Source organism: Drosophila simulans, chromosome 3R, assembly GCF_016746395.2.
Source record: "Drosophila simulans strain w501 chromosome 3R, Prin_Dsim_3.1, whole genome shotgun sequence".
Classification (NCBI taxonomy): Eukaryota; Metazoa; Arthropoda; class Insecta; order Diptera; family Drosophilidae; genus Drosophila; species Drosophila simulans.
Genome location: NC_052523.2, coordinates 7,730,224 through 7,750,455, shown reverse-complemented (window position 1 = coordinate 7,750,455; position 20,232 = coordinate 7,730,224). Strand labels below are relative to the sequence as shown.

Genomic DNA, 20,232 nt, shown 5'->3' with positions numbered 1-20,232 from the left:
ACGACCATGTAATTAGCTGACCAGCAACAATGTGACGAAATAGCCACCTTTTGAAGATTCAATCACATGAGCTATCCAGGAAGTCAAGTATGTCTTTAAAGACTCCTAAACTTTAGAATGAAAAAAGATGTTCGGTGAATTTCTGAAAGACTGTTGAACTATCGGCCTGCGATGTCAAATGTGAGGCCCATTCTATAAGGAAAAAGTTATGCAATCGGCTGCCCAAGATTGCAAACCGATACATTTCCCATTGCATTGAGCAGATGCCACAGCACATTTCTCATGCGCGGCCATTTATGGCATATGGATTGCCAATTGTCGATGGCCAAGATCGAAGTTGCAAGCACCAAGCTGCTAGCTCCAAGATCCAAGATCCGACCAAGATCGATGAACAATTTAACGGGCAGGCCAACTTGGCTCGGACCTGCCTTCAGTTCTAACTGTCCCTCTGACAAAATGCCGCAACCTGCAAGTGTAACTGACACACAGACAGTTGGTCAGGGCAAGAGAAGTAAAAATAAGATGAAATAAAATGAAAATGATGCCGGACGATGAGGATGGGGATTGGCGGATGGTGGCAGCACATCCAGCAGATGCAGCAAATGCAGCAGATCTAGCCAACGAGACTAAGTATACAATGTGCAGGCAGGGAAAAAAATAAATCAAATTTTCTCATCAATCTCATCGAACATGAAAATGCACTTTCAAAACGCATTAAATAAACCATAACGGCACGCATGCGCCGCTGCAAGGGAGCAAAAGAAACAGAAACAGCGACTTCGAGGCCGTGTGGCAGGGGCAGCGTAAGAGGCCGCGTAAATCTTTCACTTTGAGCCAAATGCAGCACAGCTAACTGCGGCTAACTGGAAAACTAGCGGCCGAGAAATAACGTAAACGATAAACGCGCATAGGCAAGTGCAGCCCCACAACCTCGAGGAATACGAAGGAGGAGGGGCGGCCAGGCCAGGCCAGGAGATGAAAAGGCAGCCAGCCAGCTGGTCAACGGAGATGCCAATGACTGCCAAAGAAATAGCTAAGTCAACCCTTAAGTGGGAATAAGTTAGCCAAGTTAGCTGAAGGAATCTTCCAAAAAGTTAATTAATTCAAACAAAGCTAATTAAGCTATGTCATGTCATTTAATGTTACAAAAATGTCTTAAATGAAAAAATATACAAATAATATAAGCCAATCTTTTTATTTTTATCTTAGCAGAATATTCAAAGATTTGTTTATTTATTTTATAAAATTTTAAAAGATTGTTAAATATATTCCACTTGTGCACTGAATATTTCCAACTATAATTCTTAACTGAAAATTTCGATATTTATTTATTAACTTAACTTGCTTGTGAATAGATGATAAACAGTTAAGTGATAAAGTTAAGTATAAAAATGGAATAAAAAATGGCCAAATTGTCAGCGCTTTTAGCCAACGACTCGCAGTACTCGCTGTGGCCTGGCCATATTTGGCATTGGCTTTGCCCAAACTCTGTGCCTCTCAGACACGCTGCGACTGCGCTGACAAATTGCTGTGTTTGTTGCCGTTGCCTGGTGTCGCCAGCAACATGCAACATGCAACAAGCGGCAGCAGCAGGCAGCAGGCAGGCGGCAGCATCCGATATGCCGGCGAGTCCTCGAGGCAGCGCGGCACACAAATTTGGTAGCACGCCGCACGGCGGCACTCAATAGTGTCCAATAATTCATAACGCAGCCGTCGCCGTTGCCAAAATTGGCAAGACGCTTGATAAGCCGACGCTTGTTGTTGCTGTTGTTGCAACTGTTGTTGTTGTTGTCGTTGCTGCTGCTGCTGTTGTTGCTTCTGCGCAGCCGCGCGTAATAAATCTGAGCAATTTGTTGCGCACTAATCGGCAGAGTTAAAGCTGCAGCCGCCGTGGCTTTCGTTAGCCATTTCAATTGAAAGTATCTATCGGCTTATGGGTTGCAGGTGTCTTGGCCAAAAAAACGACGCAGCGGGAACTTCAATTAGTGGGCCGAATAAATCAGTTTAGTAATTGCAAAGCAGATATGCAAGAAGATGTAACTAAACAAGGAAAAGTCGTATGCAAGCTCCTACCTAAAGTTATGACATTTTCTTTTTATAACTTCAAACTCATCTATATAAAAGTAATAACTAGAATGCTAATAGGCAAGCCTAGAAAATAATCTGGGAAACATAATATTTTTTAAGCCCTTTTTTTAATTTTTTGATTATCTACAATTTACTTTTTGGGGCACAAGTGCAAAGTACAATTTACTTCGGTTGTTTAGGGTCCCAATCTTACAGTTCATCCCAGCTATTTTTCCACTTCATCGGTCAATTCGATTCAATAACTCGAAGCGCTAAAGATTCGCCGGAATCTCTTGGATCGACTGACTAATAAAAGCCATAATTTCGTTGGGCAAATGAAATTAGCATGCATTACACAACGGCAATGGCCAATAACGGCACAAACCTGCCATTGATCCTTGGGGCGTCCCATTGGGCCATCGGGTTGGCTCTTTTCGTGAGCGGATGCAGTTGCAGTTGCCTGTTGCCTTTGCCAGTTTCCAGTTGGCCAAAGCCGCCGTTCAGCCATTCCCTGCGCATGTCTGACTGACTGACTGAATGACTGACTGGCTAACTGATTGACTTGGCTGGGGGACTGGGGGACCGAGACTGGTACTGGCATTGGGATTGGGATTGGGTCTGGGCCCGAGCATCAATGAAACCTGGCGGATGTGGCCCGCCGCTGCCGCAGATGCTTCACGCTGCTTTGCTAACGGGATCGTTGTGGTGCATAGAGAAAAAAAACATAGGGTTCTACTCCAAGTTTAATCTATTCTTAAACTCTTTTATATTTATGCTATAATTAATATTATATGCGAATGATGATTTTAAACTAAATAGAAAAGTGCAATATCATTATATTTTCCCCCATGTAGCATCCACTTCCATTTGCCATTCGGGATCTTTCTAATGGTGCACGCAACTCCAACTGCATCAGCATCGCATTTGCCACTTCAATGGCCAACTGAGTGACCAGCGAATGGACCAACACACAGCGGATTTTCCTCGATTTTCTCATCCTGTTTTTCTCTCAAGGCCCGAATATTTTTAGCTGGGCGCCACGGAGCATGCATTTTTTATGTAAATTGATTTTCTTCTTCGCTGCCCGTCATTAGTTATGACGGATGATGTTTGAAATTATTTAAATATATTCAATTAATACCAGCGGACACAACATAAACAAGAAAAGAAGTTGGGGAAAATCTGCTTAAACTTGATTTCATTAATTGCCTGAAGATCTTATACGTTCAACTGCATTAACGAAGTAATCACACTGAATATAGTGACCAAATTCCACACAAATCACGCATACGCTCTGTATGCCGCAATCAAAGTATGTGGAATGTGTTCATCTTCGCCTGCCTGGGAATAAGTTAATAAAATAATTGAAGTACATGACATTAACAAGCTTAGGCCGACATAAATGTGAGTTGGCAGTAACGAGAACAAGGCCAACACGGCGATGGGGAGATGGGGAGATGGCAAGTCGGGAAACAAGGCGAAACAAGGAAAGCGTGAAGCAGACAATCAATAAATTTCTGGCTAAAAGCGCCTAGGCATCAGTGGCAACAGGCGATTTCCAATTGTCGGATTGCCCTAGACTGCCGCCTGTTCTGGGTTCAATTTAAAAGATTTCTCTTGAAAATTGAATACCAAATAAAGCGCCGTAAAGCACAGTAAGAGAAGTCAGCCAGGAAAAGACCAAAACAGTAACCGAGCCGGGCCTGAATATGATTTACATGCTGCACTAACTTGGGAGCCAAGTGCATTCGATGGATGCAGGCATTAGAATCACTGAGGGAAATCTAGATACATTTGCGAATTATAGTAGCAAATAAGGATAACATCTATTAGTAAGTGAACATTCTATATAAGAACATATAAGACCTCAAAACTGTTTAAGTAATTATAAAATTATTATATAGTTGGTAACTTGGTAAAGTTTTATTTTTACATTTAAAATATATAAATATTCTTTATAATTGTAGGTTACCATAGTTTTAGCCCCAAGCTAAAGGTAAATAAATTTCAAAACATAAATAAACCAAAAAGTAGGCGTCATTTTGTGCTGGCCCGTTTAGTCAATTTTTTGTTAGATCCCAAACTAATTGAATTGATGAGTGTTATTTTTCATTGTGTGGCAGAATCAGCTTAAGCAGTCGCCGTTTGTTGGTTTGGTTCCTTTGGTCGTGCCACGTTTGCCACCTGTTCTGTTCCTGTTGCAGTCACTGCTTATTTCTATTTTTTTTTTTTGTATTTTTCTGCCGCCGTGTTGGCTTCTTTCTCCCGTTATTGTTGCTTGTTTAGCCTTGCCTTGCCTTTATATCGTTAGCTAATTTTATTGTTACAATAACTGTTGTTGCTGCTGCTGCTGGCATAAATGGCATTGCTGCTGCTGCTGCTGCTTGCTGCATGCTGCAAGTTGCTGCTGCAAGTTGATGTCGGCTATCTCTCGCACATCTTATGACCGGCCTTGCTACCACTCGTATCAATTCTATTAAGCCTGGCACTAGTTCCAACCCGCCACCCCGCTGCTGCTCCGCTCCTCTGCATGTGACTAATCATGCAGAGCCAATCATGCCACAAGTTTATTTATTTTCACGTTGCAACTGCCGGGCTTTGGGGTAAAAGCAGCAACAACAACGACAACAACAGGCGACAGCAACAGCGAACAGCGAACAAAAACTGGGTAATCCACTTGAAAATTCCTCGATTTTCGCTTCCTTTTCAGCCGCACATATAGATTTCCCATTTTCCATTTTTTGTGTGCGCCTGTTATCGCCTGACTATCAAGGCTGCTGCTTGTTCTCGTTATTGTTCCCTGTTATGTTGGCTTGTTTCGCTTTTGGCTTTCCTCGGATCGCTGGCTGTTCGAATTTTTATAGAGTGAGTTATCTCCTGGGCTGTCGTGTAGTCCGTCCGTCGCAATGAAGACGACATCCCCCACACGTGGAAAAATGCACTAAGATTATATAATTATTTCTTTTTATTCTATAGGAACTACTAAACTTAAGCAAGAAACCCATTGAATATATATTAATAAGAAATAATAATAAATATCTAAATACCGCAATCATTGCTTACATTAAATTCGATTGGTATTGAAATAAAAAACTTAAAGAATACAGTTTTTTGTAAATTTTCCTGATCTAAGAAAAACAGTCTTATATTTTTCTCAATACTTTGGTGCATGCTTTGAGTGCATTTCCATTGGCAAATGCCAGAGTCAGCTGCACTTGTTGTTCTCGTTCAGTCGGCGAGTGTATCTGCGAGTGTGCATCTGCACATCCGAACATCTGGGCAGCTGAGTATCTGAGTATCTGTGTGTGACGTTTACCGCTATCGCAGCTGTCACTCGACTGGCCGGCCGTTATGTGTCCTTGAAAGATCTCTAACTGGCTAACTGTTTCAGCCTCCACCTGCCTACTAGCCCCTAACGACCATTGGCCATCGGCCATTGCGGAAATTATAATCCACTCAGATGAACTGCGCTGCGCTGCCTTCTTCCGCGGCATCTTTCCGCCGCCGAAATCAGAACAATGGAAGATATCGTTTCGAGTGGCAGGAGTTCAGGAACCCGTCATCCATCATCCCACTTCGGTGACGTGACCCAGGAGAGTGTCATGTAACACAGATTTGCGGATGTTACATTTATATTGCTCCCATCCAGACAGCCCGAAGTGGCTTTGTGTGAACTCTGATTGGATTGGGGGCGGATAAACAAATCTGCGAGGGATTGCAGCTATGCAGGTGTCACACTCAAGTGCCAAACCGGATTCTAGGTAAGCCAAATAAAATTTGATTTGTGTGAAACGAAGTCGGAGCTGTGGCACTTGCGAAAATTGTCGTCACTTGGATGATTTATAGTTAATGGTTATTGATCGCAAAGGGTCTGTAAAGATTTACATACACTAAAGCACTATTTACTTTCTTAATAGTGTGTATACACGATTATATATTGAAATGCACTTCCTTATAAAGAACATAGGTATCATCCTTGTCTAGGCTTATCGTATAACTACCATCTAGAGTGGCATCGGCCTACACATTTCCCAAATAAATCTTAGTCACACATCAGCGAAACCTGTCAACTTGTTGCCTACAAGATTAGAAATCCAACCTGGGAAGGCATCCTCCTCATCGTGATGCAGATTTTTCTTATTGTGGTGGAAAATCGAAGAGATGTCGAAGTCAATGTCGCTGTCGATGGCACTTGCTCTTGGAAAATATTGCCAGCGAAGAATGCAGAATTCAGAACAGACCAAGCGTAATTGATAAAGACCGACAAATCCGTTGATGGCTATGTTAATACATAGGAGAATGACCGATCTTTGGGATCGGAACCCATGGAAAGGGGTGTGGATCTGAGAGCGGGAGCAGGCGGATCAATGTCGCTTCAAAACGATCTTATTGATGGCAGGAAGACAAAGACCAAAGATTGCCTGCTAATGCCAGCTTCAGGATCGATTTAGCGACGCGTGCAGAACCAGTTGTACTTAGTTGCATGCACTGAGCGAAAAGTATTGCAGGAAACATATTGCTTAACACGAACTATATTAATTTTGGAGACTTCTTAGAAATACACACATTTTAAAATATGAAATTATAATACGAGTAGCTTATAACGTCATATTCAAGGAATTACGTTCGATCGTTTTAGCTTCTTTTAATGAAAATATGTAAAATGGTTAAGATCGTAAAGGTTTAGTTCCTTATAATTTAATAATTTATTTTCCCCAGGTGTTGCTCTCATCAAGTAGCCTTCGATTTTCGTAATGATTAGCGCCATTACAGGAACTGCTGCTGCATCTTTGTGATTGCGGTTAGCAGCTGATGGCAGTTAGCCGAGCAACTACCACACAAAAGGTAGCTAACAATGCAACTGCAACTGCAACTGCAACAACAGCATCGACAACAGCATCAACATCAGCAAACTGGCTGCAATTAGAGGATGGGCGTGGGGCGCGGCTGGGGCGCATAAATTGCGTTAGGATAATGATCGCGCTTTGGCACAGTAAATCGCATTTCGAAATGCAACGGACACCGGAGGTACAGTTCGAATGTGCAACCTATCTCTCGATTTTTCCGATCCTATATTTTCCACACCAACACTGAACTGGTTCGGCAACAAATTTGACGCGCGCTGCTACAAATGAGCGGACCCAAAGAAAGGGGGCAAAAGAAAGCAGCAAGCAGCAAGCTGATGTAGCAGAAAGCTGAAGGAAAACCAGTAGATGGTGTGTGGATGTGGAAGGCCAAGAAGCAGCGGCCAGCGTTTTGGCCACGCATGCTGGGGCGCCATTTAAATTGAGATTTATTGCCGGCCACTTTTGCTGCAGGTGCACCATCAACTTGCAACGGCAGCAAAGACAAAACTGTAAAACCGCTGGCCACCGCTCGGCTTTTGTCCTGGCTAAAATATAACAGTCAACAAATCGCTGAGCAATGAAGATGAAGTTATTAGGCGACTTATCTCGCCAGCGTGTTGCCAGCATTTTCTTTCGTTTATAAGTATTTTCCGCTCACCTCCCGCTGCACAAATCCGTGGCAAGATTTAGAGTAACGACAAAGCTTAACAAGAATTTTAATTCAATTTGCTTGATGGCAGGAAATTGGTCTCAGCTGTGTGCTGGCCACATCGCTCCGCATCAAACGGAAAATAATTTGGGAATATAAATTTAAGACGACTTTCCAGTTTTCACATTTTCAAAGTGTTTTACAAGAAATTACCATTTTTTGACACTTTTAAACTGAGTAAATTAAAACCGCGTGTTGCTCATTTTAAAGCGTGTAAACACGGGGAAAAATCAAAAAATTTTGTAGTTTTTAGATTTCTTAATCTGAATCTTAAGCTCGCAAAACTATTAAGCAAGATTTCTATCTTTATCTTTCTATTTATAAAGGTTAGGGATACTTCATTTTCGGAACATTGCTCAGATGAAAACCTTATAAAGCAGCATAATAAAATATTTAAAAAATAAAATATATATATTTCAAATTATTACTTTTATTTTTCTAATCCCTGTGACCAGTGTGCCTCACATATATTTAATTGCAATTGACACTGATTAGCATTTGCACGCCAATGCGGCGGGGCGTTAAGTAGCCGAAGGCATCTAATGAGTTTGCCATGTGGCAAAACATAATTTCTGCATGTCAGTCACTCAGCAAGGAGGCAGTGCATCCAGGTGGGGGCTACGAGTGTGGCAGATTGGAAAGGCGGGGCCAGTGGGGCAGCTGATGCAGATGGGGCAGGTGGGGCAAGCCAGGCAGGAGGCACTGTCAATGTTGCGGCTAATCCTGCTCATCATCTACATCTACAGTTGCCGGCACGAATGCGATTTTGAAAAATCACAAAAAAAAAAACCGGTTGTCACTATTTGATGGAAAAGTCTGTGATGTGGTTGTTGTTATGCTCTTTCGCTGCAGTTGTTGCTTTTGCAGGGGGGCACCTGCTGATTTTATCCTTGCCGTTTCGGCCATTTGGGGGCTGCAGCTTCTGCTGCTTCTGCCTCTCCATTTGATTGTCTGCCGTTGATTGCCGCTGATGTCTTGCAGCTGTGTCGCCTGTATCGTCATCGTCTGCTGCAAATTAAGTTGCTGCCTGCTAGCATTTACATGCCGGCCAACTGGCAGCTTTTGATGTTTTAATGATAAGATTTGAGCGATTGATTTTTCCTGGGTGTCGAATCTGCTGTTAAGCTCGGCTCCGATGCACTCAGCCAAAAACAAAGGTCCCTCGGCACATAATAATCTTAAAATTGTATATGCTTCTGTATGTCAAATATTTCATGTGGCTTTTACCAATGTTGGTTGTTAAACATATATAATAATTTACAAGATTTCTTTCTCTAATAAAAATCCACATTTTCTGACAGTGTTAGGCGTTCGGCGTTCGAAAAGTGGCGCAAAAACGTGCCGCGAAGATTTGACTGCCTTGGTGCCACGCCTTCTCAGCCGCCCCCACCTAGCATCAAGGTCAATGGGTTAATGCGGCATCAGTCGGTGATTCGGTGGTCCACTCCACGCCACGCCACTGCACTCCAGTGCATTTCTCCACACTTTCGACGCCCGGGACCCGAGTGTATTCCAATAATTGCCACTGCCGGCAATCCGCAAGTGCAACTGTAAGTGCCACCGTTTTCAGCCGGCGGCCAAAGAGTCGACGGACGGATTGACAGCGGAGCAGCAGCAGGAGTTGGAGCTGGAGCTGGAGATGGAGCTTGAGCTGAAGCTGGAACTGCCACTCAGCGGCAGACGGCGCATGTTGGCCATCAAATGTCCGGACTAAACATTTAGATTAGACCAGAGACGATTCTTCCGTCAGGAATGCCATTTTTTATGGAACAACAGCGGTAGCCAGCAGAAGTTGCAACTGCAGAACAATCGTCGCGACGATGGGGTCTAATCTAGTTAAATTGTTGCATGCAACAATCGCAGCAGAAGCCCACTCGCCGCGTTTGCAGATACAGATACAGATACAAATACAAACGGCAGATACAGCTACACGATAGCAGCAGATAGTCGGATAATTTCGTCGGGCTAATTGCGAAAAGTGCTCCCGTGGCGGAGGGAAAAGCAGCAGGACAAGTGAAAGACAGCGGCGCACGTGCGGCGGGGGATCAGAAGGAGTCCCGCCACAAGCACCCTGCCCCCTCTGCCCCCCTGCTCGATTAGTCAATCCTCCCTCGAAGCCATGAAAAGTCAAGCACTTAGAGAAAAGTGCATTCAAGTGCATTCTATCCAACAGATAATCGATACTAATCCGATACTAATCCTACGCAATCCTGAATGTAGAGGTTTTACCTATGAACTGAGAACTTGAGAAGTGATTCATTAACGGCTATTACTATAAACAATAACTAAAATAGCTATATGATAAAATAACCAAATAACTAAAATAACTATATAGTCAAATATTTATTATTCAATCTCCCTTTTAAAATTTCTAGCTAAATCAGGCCATTAAAGCCTTTTACTTTGGCCTACTACCAATTTAGAGTTATCAAATAGTTTCCCATTATGTTTTACTACCACTTAGTTTCAACTAATAAGGTAATATTATGGTAGAACTAAACAAATACCCAAATAAACTGAAAGACTTCACATATTTTTTTGCAGTGCACCGATTGCCATTTATGTAAGTGACACCTACGAGGAGGCCGCCTGCAGGAAGTCAAGCGGAGCTGGGACGGCAATTGTGTTCTATGGGCCCACAAATAATAGCTTCATTGGGCAGCCCGGCAGCAGGCAGCAGGAAACAGGGAGCAGGGAGCAGGCAGTTGGCCAATTTCAATGCCAGTGGCCAAAATGGGCAACCTGAAAACAGAGAGCTGAGAACTGAAACCCCAAGCCCGAGCCCAAAACCGAAACCGAAACAGGCACAGTGGCCGGGCCGTGTCATGGAATGGAATCTGGTCTGAAATTTGCATTGTCTCTGGTCGGTGGTCGGCTTTGGCCTAAACTTGGCCAAAAATGGTCGTTGGCATGGCCTGACATTATTATGCTGCTGATGCGACTCCCTAATGGCTCCTGGCTCGAGCATTTAAATGTCCATCAATTTATCAATTAAGTTAGCAACTAAACAATTAATTGTCAGCCAGGGCATGGGAATTTATATCCCCTGTAGAAAAATCGAAGTGTATCCAGTCGTACTCACGTATGAATGGGTAATTGCTTTTTTGAAGTCTTCTTGGTGGTTAGGAAATGAAATGAAATTAATTTAATTTGTTTGGATTACTGTAGCCTTTTGCCTATTCATTTCAATAATTGATCTTTTATTTTGTTGGTTTACGATAAGAACTGTGTAATCTGTGCACTAACTCACTTGCGGACTGAGTTCTTTCCCAGCATTTATGGGAAACTAAAACCGAGCGATTTTATGACCGCGACGATTCGACATTTACTAACCGTTTGCATTGGCAGTCCATCCGCAAAATTTCGAATCGACTGCATGTGACAATAAGTGCAGTGCAAAAAGCTGGTGCATAGTAAAAAATAGTAAAAAATGCAACGGCCGTCTGAGCGGAATTTATGGGCCGCACACATGGCGCCAAAGGTAAATGTGGGCGACCAGGTAACTGTGACAGCGGCGAAAAAGAGGAAAAGGCGGCAGCAGCCGGCTGAAGGTTACATTTTCTTTGGCCCCTTTTGGCCACGCCGCACAAACTGCCAAAGAAGTGCCACCGAAAGGGTGGCAAAATGTTCAAAATTACTAAAGCCGCTTATGGAGAATGCAGGCATATTTGTTGCAGCTTCGCATTTGGTTTTTGTGGCACGTTGGCGATGCGCTCGTGAGCCGCCAATTTTTGGCACGCACTGTGGACGAAAAGTTCTGAATTCAAAATAGATATTTCTTAGCTAGCATAAGATACTTCAAGATACGATCTTATCCTATAGATTCTATATGGCTCATAAGCAAAAAGGCATTTGAAAAATAATTATTTGCTAGAGGGAGCCGTGCTCTATGGGAATATTCATATTACATTCAATTAACTTTTAGAAGAGCTCTTTGCAGTTACAAGCATCTCGGGGTTAACGACACCCACTTTAAGTTCTGTTGATAAAGTTATAAACTAAGTGCCTGCTCCGCGGAAGAAGAAGTAGAAGTGAAATGTCCTCGGAAAAAGCTGGCAGAAGAGTTTTTATGGGAATCAAATTCAGTCATTCGCAAATTTGAAACTGCTTACAAGAGCATTCCCCTTGTAATTGCATATTTTCCTTGAAAATTATTCAAGTTTAGTTACAAAACTCAATTCAAAGTTGTCTCTCTTTATGGTTAATTTTTCATATTCATATAATTTTGATTCAAAAAATCAGGTTGGAAAAATTCTAAAAATTTTAAAAACGTTTCTTTAAATTTGTTGGTAATAATAGTATTTCTGTTTTGAGCTTTGTTACAAATAAGCATTAAAAATTTGAATGAATGTGCTAGAAATAAACTATTGTATTTTCACTATTTCTCACGACCCCTTCGTCAGCTGATCAGGTGTTTGTTCCTTATTTTCATTTGTTGTCTTTCTGGCACAGTAGTTCAAGCTAAATGTCATAAGTTAATTAGATTAAATTCCCCAGCGTTAGAAATATTGTTACATGTTCTTTGCCAGCTTTCCATGCGCCCGCTTCCTTCGTTCTGTCTATTCTTACTATTCATTCCACTCATAATACTTTTCACTCGATTCCGCTGTTCGGCTGTCAATGCCAGGTGGGCGTTGGGGCCGCCGCGGTGGGCGTGGCTGGCTGGCGGGCTGCCTGAAGGGGCATACTTTGTGGCTTGCTGGAGACGCCGCACAAAAGTAGGCAGCAGATTTTCTTAGTCTGAGCGATGGCCAAACAAAAGGCACTTGTGTTATATGCACGGACTATAACTGCTTGCGTACTGCTGCTGTATTTCTCTGAAGTGCAGCTACCTGCATTAATTAAAAGATTCAGGGAAAAAATCAACTAAGCCATGCACTCGAAAATTCAATAAGTTGCATTAGGCTGCGTGGTACACTCGTCGTCCGCAAGTTTTTCAGCCGCGACCCCAAAGGAAAAAGTTTTACTCTGGCCCCCGCCAGCCAAGAAACAAACAAATGAACAAGGGATGAGGTGGCCAAAGAAAGCAGGGCGCCAAGGGTGGGCAATGGCGGCAGAAGGGGCTGAAACACATCTCGAACGCCCACGCACAAATGACGACGCCCTCTCGACTTTTCCTGCGAAATGGGGGCTGCCCACTCACGCATTGCGAAATCATCCCCAAGCCCAAACCACCGCACAACTACACAGAAAAAAATTTAGAGCACTTATATAAAGCTGGTCAAATAATATAGGAAAATATAAAAAGATTAAATACATATTTAACATTTTTATTCTTAAAGGAAATAAATAAAAACGAGTGGGTTTTGGTGAAGACAACCTCGATTTTGTAGCACTTTTTTTTTACTGTGTACCAACACACCACCCCCGAATTCCCAACCCCACGCACTTACGCACTTGTTGTTGGTAAGGCGCTTAAGTGTTACGCATGTGTGTGCGTGCGTGTGCATTAGTGTGCGCCATTTTGTAGCTCAACATCGGTCTGGGCCTTAAACTCGATCTGAGGGTTGCACTCCTGTATGGCATGCCATATTTTTAATGAAATATGCAACACTCAAACGCAGCGTCTCGTTCACTTGAAAAAACAGTTCATCAAAAGCACAAAATATCCAGAAAAAAGGGTTAAAGTAATGGAGATCTTGGACTAGTGCTTAAACTTTGAGTTTTAGAAATGGTAACAATAACTCATAAGTTTTATAAATATTTGAGATGTTATCTATATAGCTTCTATTACAGTAAAGCGAATGTGCAAACACTTTCCAGCTCAGGGGACTATGTAATTTTGTTTACTTCATGAACGATTCACTTTTGACATTCCCAGAAACATTTGTATTTAATTTCCTTCAGTGAGCAGTGACAACTCCCACTGGGGAAGATGAAAAACTCTCTGTTGGCTTTGGTCGGGGCCATCTATTTGCGTGTAATCATTCTCAACTTCCAGGGCGCTGCACGTGACTGTGTAAGCTGGCAAGTCAAGTGCTTGTGATTTGCAATTGTCGAGTCACCAGGCACACGCACATTTGTCTGGAAATTTTATAACCCCGACGCATATTACATTCTGCAGCGCTAAGTGACCCAAATTGTTGTCAAGCAATGTAATTTGTGTTTGCATATTTGCCTCACTTGCACTAGTGCTTTGACGCCCACGGTGCGTATGCGTAATCACTCGAAAAGCATGCATGTACGTATGCGTTGGCTCGAGCGCCAAATCACTAGCCATAGGGGCGTATTATTAATAATGCAATTAAAATTCCAATTGCACGCACACACACCAAGTGGAAGTGGCCGCTTTACGTTTAATTAAACTAATTCAATTGGCAAATAAACACCTGATTAATATTAAGCATACGCCGCCTGTGCACACAATGTGCACTCCGCACTAATTGCAAAGTCTTAAGTTGCAGACGGGGAATTATTCGCACATGCGGCTCTGGCCAAAAAACCGATTCCACAGACATTCGGTGCAAATAAAATGTAATCAGCAGTAAATCAAGTGCGGCATCAAATGCAGGTGAAAAGTTGATTTCTCACAATACAAAAGTTGATGAGTCAAGGGAGGGAAATGTCGAGTAAAGGGAGTCGCAGACATGGCCAAAATACATATGCGCTCTGGAAAATATTTGAAATTATGATTTGTGCCTTTGGCCACAGTCGGTAGCACTAGGAAACATCCTTTACTCATTTTCGCTTGCCACCATCATTGTTACCACACGTGGGTGACAACAGACACATGCGGAAATCCCTACTTGCCAGTTGCAAAAGTTAATTATAAAGAGCATTTCGTTTAGTCTGTCCCAGGGTCTTAGCATCACCTTTTTCCCCCAAAATTTGTTTGTCTCTGTGCTTAAGCTTTGCTTTGAAGGCGTTGCTTTAATAAAATATTAAACAACAAGCCGAATGGCCAAAGTCGAAATCAAATTCATCGACAATTTGTTAGCAGCTGCACACAGATTTCTTGGCAATTAGTCAGAGCTTTTGGCGCAGCAAGTCAAAGATGCAGCTTAAATAGAAGTGCATTTTTAAAAATTCAAATACATTTTAGGAGATTTCTTTTTCATTTATTGCTTATGAAAAACGAAATAAAAGAGAAAGTGATACAAAAAAATTGATAGCTTAATTGGAATGCATTTCTAAATGCCGCAATCAAAAAGTTTCTTCCTGACAAAGTAAACTCAACTTTATTAACGAGTAAAATGTATTTTCTTATTTGCACTTTACCTATTGGTATATCAGTATCGAACAATAATATTTGTTTATAAGCCGTGTGTTTGGACTGCAAACCTTTTAAAAGTTTAGAAACTTTCCTTTTAAATTCATTGGCGACCCTAGTTGAAACTTGGGGTTGACTTTCTCGATCCCGTCTTGACCCAAGACCCTAATGAGCCAGCGGTGGCAGTTTATGAAGTGCCAACATCTGATTCTTATCCAATTAGCGGGCCGACTGGCGACACGCTGCGTTTACGCCACGGAACAGACAAACTTTCCCCAAAGGACGTGGCAGTGCACTGAGAGAAACAAAACTATGCACAATTGCTCAAATTACTTTGTTAAACAAAAGCTATTGTTTAGACTTCTACCAGTGACTACAAATAATTCAGAGGTACAGAATATACATCATATATTTTATTAAAAAAAATCCCATACCGAACTACGTGCTTCTACTTTTCAAGTGTTTTGGAAAAGCTACATTTGCAGGCAAATAATTACTATAGCTTACAAAAAACATTTTAAAGTGTAAGCACTGTGGTGAAACAAAAACCTCCTCTTTGTTGTTTCCTGGCATAAAAAGGGCCAAAAAACACTTAAGCACACAAAAAGTTGAGCAGTTGCACCAACAGAAAACAGCAAGTGGCAAAAAGTCAGCTGGAAAATGTGTTAACAGGTTAGAGCCATGGTTGAACCCCTGGCATGGATTTATCCAGTTTAGTTGGCATTTAGTCCTGTTAACTGATTTTCTGAATTGTGATTTATTGACTTGGCTTGAGCCCCAGGTGTTGGGTGCTTCATTTTTTCCCAACACTTCCGCAATTACTGGCCGACACTCCAAATTGTTTGCAGCAGGTCAATAACAATTTTGCCTCTATTGCCGGAGTTTCCTGCCGGATAAGTGCACATAATTCGAACGGAAGTATCTCGGTTGCACAATTTTTAATTACAGGTATTCAGCTGGCCATATCCATGGGCGATTCCTTTCCAGATAAATGGCGAGAGAAGGTAGCCAGGATGAGATACGCACTTTTCGAACAACAGGATGCTGGCTGCCTTGTTTGCAACCCCCAAACAACATGGCTTAAACGGAGGGACGCAACTTCGGAGGAAACTCCGGTCTTTTGTACTGTGTCCTGTGCCAGTTCCACAGTCTGCTGCATTCATTAGACCTGGCCAAGTGGCGCTCACAGTCTCGGAATTAAATTGCATTTACAGGCGCACCTCTGGAGCTCCTCTACCCGCTCCTCTGCTTCGTGGCTCCTCGGCTCCTTGGACTCTTTGCGCTAATGGTGTAACATGACTTGGGGCCATCGCGCCATTATTATTATGGTTATTATGATTACTCTCGGCCTTCAGCATTTCATGCTGCAACCTTCTTAAATGCCACCAAATTGTCGCTTAGCCTGGCTCTTGGCTGGTCGCTGGCTTAGTAAATGAAATGGGCTGTATTTAATTTAAGCAAAATTAAGCCATGGTAGAATGCAAGACTAAAATACCCCCAAGTAAGATTTATTAATATGGCAAAGCAGAGTGCTTCTAAACTAATTAGATAATTAAGAAGGAGAACGACTAGGTTGTTTGTCAGAAGGAGAATATTTTTTAAATACACTTAAAATTAATGATGACTGAATAGAGATTAAATTCGTATATTATTATTATAGCTTTATACCAATTTTTTGTTATGACCAATTATACGCCAAAATGATTTGTGCAGCCAGCATTTTATTAACAGTGCCCGTGGCGCAGCCATTTGGCAAATTAGCATGTTTCGTCCATCGGGACACCTGAGAAAGCCCAGTGATTTTGGCAGTTACATGTGTTACTTAATCACATGGCGGCTGTAGCTCCCTGAACAGGAAGTGCATGACCAGTGTTGGCAACATGCCATGCCACACGTCACAGTTGCAAGCCAGGAGAATTGAAACTTGGCCCTAAGTTGAGCAGAACTTTTTCAATAAATGAACATGTTAACATGCCCTAAAACCGAAATAACGAAATTTTTCACTTCACTGGCAAGGACTGCGATTAAAAGAGTTTTGCTATGTAAATAGTTACGCTTAACAAATGTATTATTGAGAAACATTAAATAATTGTATATATTGTAGTAACCGATTCCCAGATAGGAATGTTATGTACAGCCCAAACTTTTTCTTATTTAGTGATTTTAGCAGGAATAAAAAGCTAAAAAGCCATATGCATTTGCAAGAAATATTATTAATAAAGCGATATTCTTGATATATGTAAATAAAAAATGTAAATATCAAAAAGAAAAGTAAATAACCCCCCTGGCAAATGAGTTTCCCATGTGGAAAATGGCTTAATTCGAACATTTTTTCCTGCCAGGTGTGACCACAATAATTGGCAGAACTCTAACGAACGTCTAGCATGTCAACTTGCCATTGCACCTTGCATATTTAAGACGCTTGTTGAGACATTTCCGCTAAAATTGATTATCGCCCAGCGGGGCATAAAGTATAAAGTAACGCGATAGTCGCGAGGAAATTCCTAGATTTAAATTTCCACGGACCGGCCAAAATAATTGCTTGGCCGTTTTTGCTCCCCCTCGATTAAGTTGCATGTGTAACTTGGCTTGAATGTTAATCTAACGAATTCGGTTGCATGTTCCTTCGGCTGGAGTTAGTATTGCTAGTTTTAGTTTCCATTGGAATTTACGGTTTGTTATTTTTCGTTTGGCATGCGCAAAATGCAGCTAAGTTAAATTGTTCAAGGGGCCTACTGCCTGATTGCTACGGATTGTTCATCACTTGCTTATCACATGCATCATCGGCGATCATCGGTTGCAACTTGCGAAAATCCGGAAATGGGCTCTATGCCGCCCGTCATCCAAATGCAGTTGAATTGAGTTCTAGGTGGGATTCACTACTTTGGACTACTACATTTGGCTAGTCAGTGGCTAGGGCTTAAGGCTTAAGGCTAAAATTAAAATGGCTCTTCACTTACCGCGCCAGTTGGTGGGGATTTTGTTTTGTGGGTATGTTGATTGAAGTATTGGTTCTTTTCTATGCTTACTTTCGTTTAGAATTATGAGAGAGAGAAACGTTGGCTGACTAACTAATTAATAGAAGAGGCTAATGAAAGGACTAACTTTAGGTTGCCGGGCTTTTGAGGGCCCGGTTCGGGTTGAGTGTTGATTGAAGAGCAGCTCCTCCGGCCACGGGAATGTTGATTGATGATATTCTCTTTCGATCTGGGGGGTTGCTCCATCGTCACATGTCCTCGAATTCTCACAGTTTGCTTGATATTTCGCTCACTTGAAAAGTGTTTGCCTTACAATTGCTTACGATTACGAACTACTTAGTGCTACACTAGATGGGCTGGCCAATTGAGCTTCAATAGGGGTTTCCTTTACAGTTTGTACTCTTGGTAATTAATTTCTGCATTTTACATGGGTGCATATCTCGCCGTGGTGCTCGGTCTATGCCTAGGACTTAGGGCTACTAGTAGTGTTTAGGCATAAACTAACTGGTATACAATATGTGTTTAGTTGCGTTAACTTGTAATTATTGTTTATGGTATTGCTTTGAAAGAGTGTTATTTAAGCTAGGGAAAATTCTTGGTTTTCAATTTACGTATACTTCGATATTAGCAAAACCCGATATATATATATATCTACTTCTGGGCTAGTTGTGTTTAGTTATTCTAAGTAAGTTGTGGGTAGCTTGTGGACCCTTTCGTTAGCTGTCTTTATCTACCAAATATATATGCAATTGCTTACAACTCCTTTCCTGGCTTTGGCTATATAATACTATATGCTTATCTCAGTAATATTGTAGGGTGTTCGACTGAAGGATTCATGTATAGTATTATTTTGAAAAGAGTTTCTACTTAGTTATTGTTATTGGATTGCTTGAGTTACGTATACTTCGAATACTTAAGTCTAGAACGGTACAAGTGCTGTCTGAAATGCTCTGCCTTAAATCTATGATATTCTTACGATATTAGCATTATGCTATTGAATATTAATTAGTTGGTGTTGTTTCTTGCAGTTAGTTTTCTTATACATACTAGCGAAGGAAACATAATACGTACTCTAGTAGTTTACATTTTAATACTCGTGGCAAACACTTTTAGTTAGTGATATTATTTCTCTTATATCTTTCTCTCTCTATTTCTCTACTTTAGATTTGCAATTGATGGGATCAAAGTCCATTGGTAAGGTTTAAGAAATAAAAGCTGATATTTTACGATTGATTGGCTAATATTACTTTAATCTACGTTTACTTTTGGGCGTTAATAGTTAAGGGCATTTTAAACTCTTTCGAACTAACGTAAAAACTTTAAAATTGATGTTGACTCTTTTTGTTTTTCTTTTTTCGATATTTTGTTGATTGCAGACATAGCAGAGAAGTGTGTTGATGTGTGTTGCTGATGATATGCCAATGTGAATTGGCTTTTGTTTTTGATTTCTCTGCAATTCTTTGCTCGTCTTCGATCTGGTGTTAAACTGCCCACTTTCTCTCTTCCTCCCCCGTTTTGGTTTTACTCTTTTTCGGGGGGGAGGCTTACCTAGGGGATGCGGGCGGAAGCGGAAGCGGTGGCGGCGGCAATGGCGGCGGCGGTGCCCGCACATCCGTTTCGATGTTCCGCTTGTGCGGCGTCTGCAAGTCCAAGGCCGCGTAATGCGAGTGGGCGTGGCCATGCCCGTGGGCATGGGCGTGGCTGTGCAGGTGCCCATGGCCGTGAGGGTGGCCCACGCCCAGCGGCGACTCGCGCGGCCGCAGTGTTGTGGGCGGTCCGCGGAAAAGGGCGTATGGATTGCCAAAATAATCCTGTGACGTCGCCATCATTTTGGCTCGGCTGAAAGCACACAATAAGTGGTAAGAGAAAACAATTAGCTCGCAATTGACAAATTATGACAGGGCTGAAATTAAAAGCAAACATTGAGCGATTGCTGGCATGTCAATAAACCATTTTTATAGCCACCGATTGCCTCTGACTAAACGATGGCATTTGGACGAATACACTTGAAAAAGTTGGAATCTCTAGAACATTTTGACTAAAACCATTCGTTATGGTTTTAGATGAACTTTAGAGTTACTTAGCTACACTTATTTAGCTCAGCATTATCATTTTCTAGGAGGTTCTGCACAAATGAATATTTATTGGTATTCATTACTTTTTTTTCTTAGTGAAGTTATAGGCCCTTTCCCGCGAAAAAATCACTTCATCGCCTTTGTGGCTGTCCATTCATGTTTTTTAATTTAATAGTCGTGTCATGTAAATGGGCCCCGCACGCGACTGCATTTAATTCCGGTTGTGAAATGAAATTATTTTAACATGTTCGTCGTGATTGATACTCTTACCCTGACCGTCCGCAGGCAGGACCTGACCCTTAACCCCCCAACCCCCAGCCCCCTGCTCACCCAAAGCGATCCAGAT

At 41.9% G+C, this 20,232-nt stretch overlaps 1 protein-coding gene across 4 annotated transcripts in view; it reads right to left on the bottom strand.

Moving 5' to 3' along the window:
* The window catches only part of LOC6727559 (sex determination protein fruitless), a 100,566-nt gene extending 80,916 nt beyond the window's left edge, over positions 1-19,650 (bottom strand). For all 4 annotated transcript variants that reach the window (XM_039295728.2, XM_039295727.2, XM_016176451.3 and 1 more), the window contains exon 1: positions 19,360-19,650. In XM_039295728.2, the coding sequence (XP_039151662.1) occupies positions 19,360-19,640 (281 nt within the window). In that variant the 5' untranslated portion in view covers positions 19,641-19,650. The remainder of the gene's footprint in view (positions 1-19,359) is intronic.
* Positions 19,651-20,232: the final 582 nt, after the last annotated feature.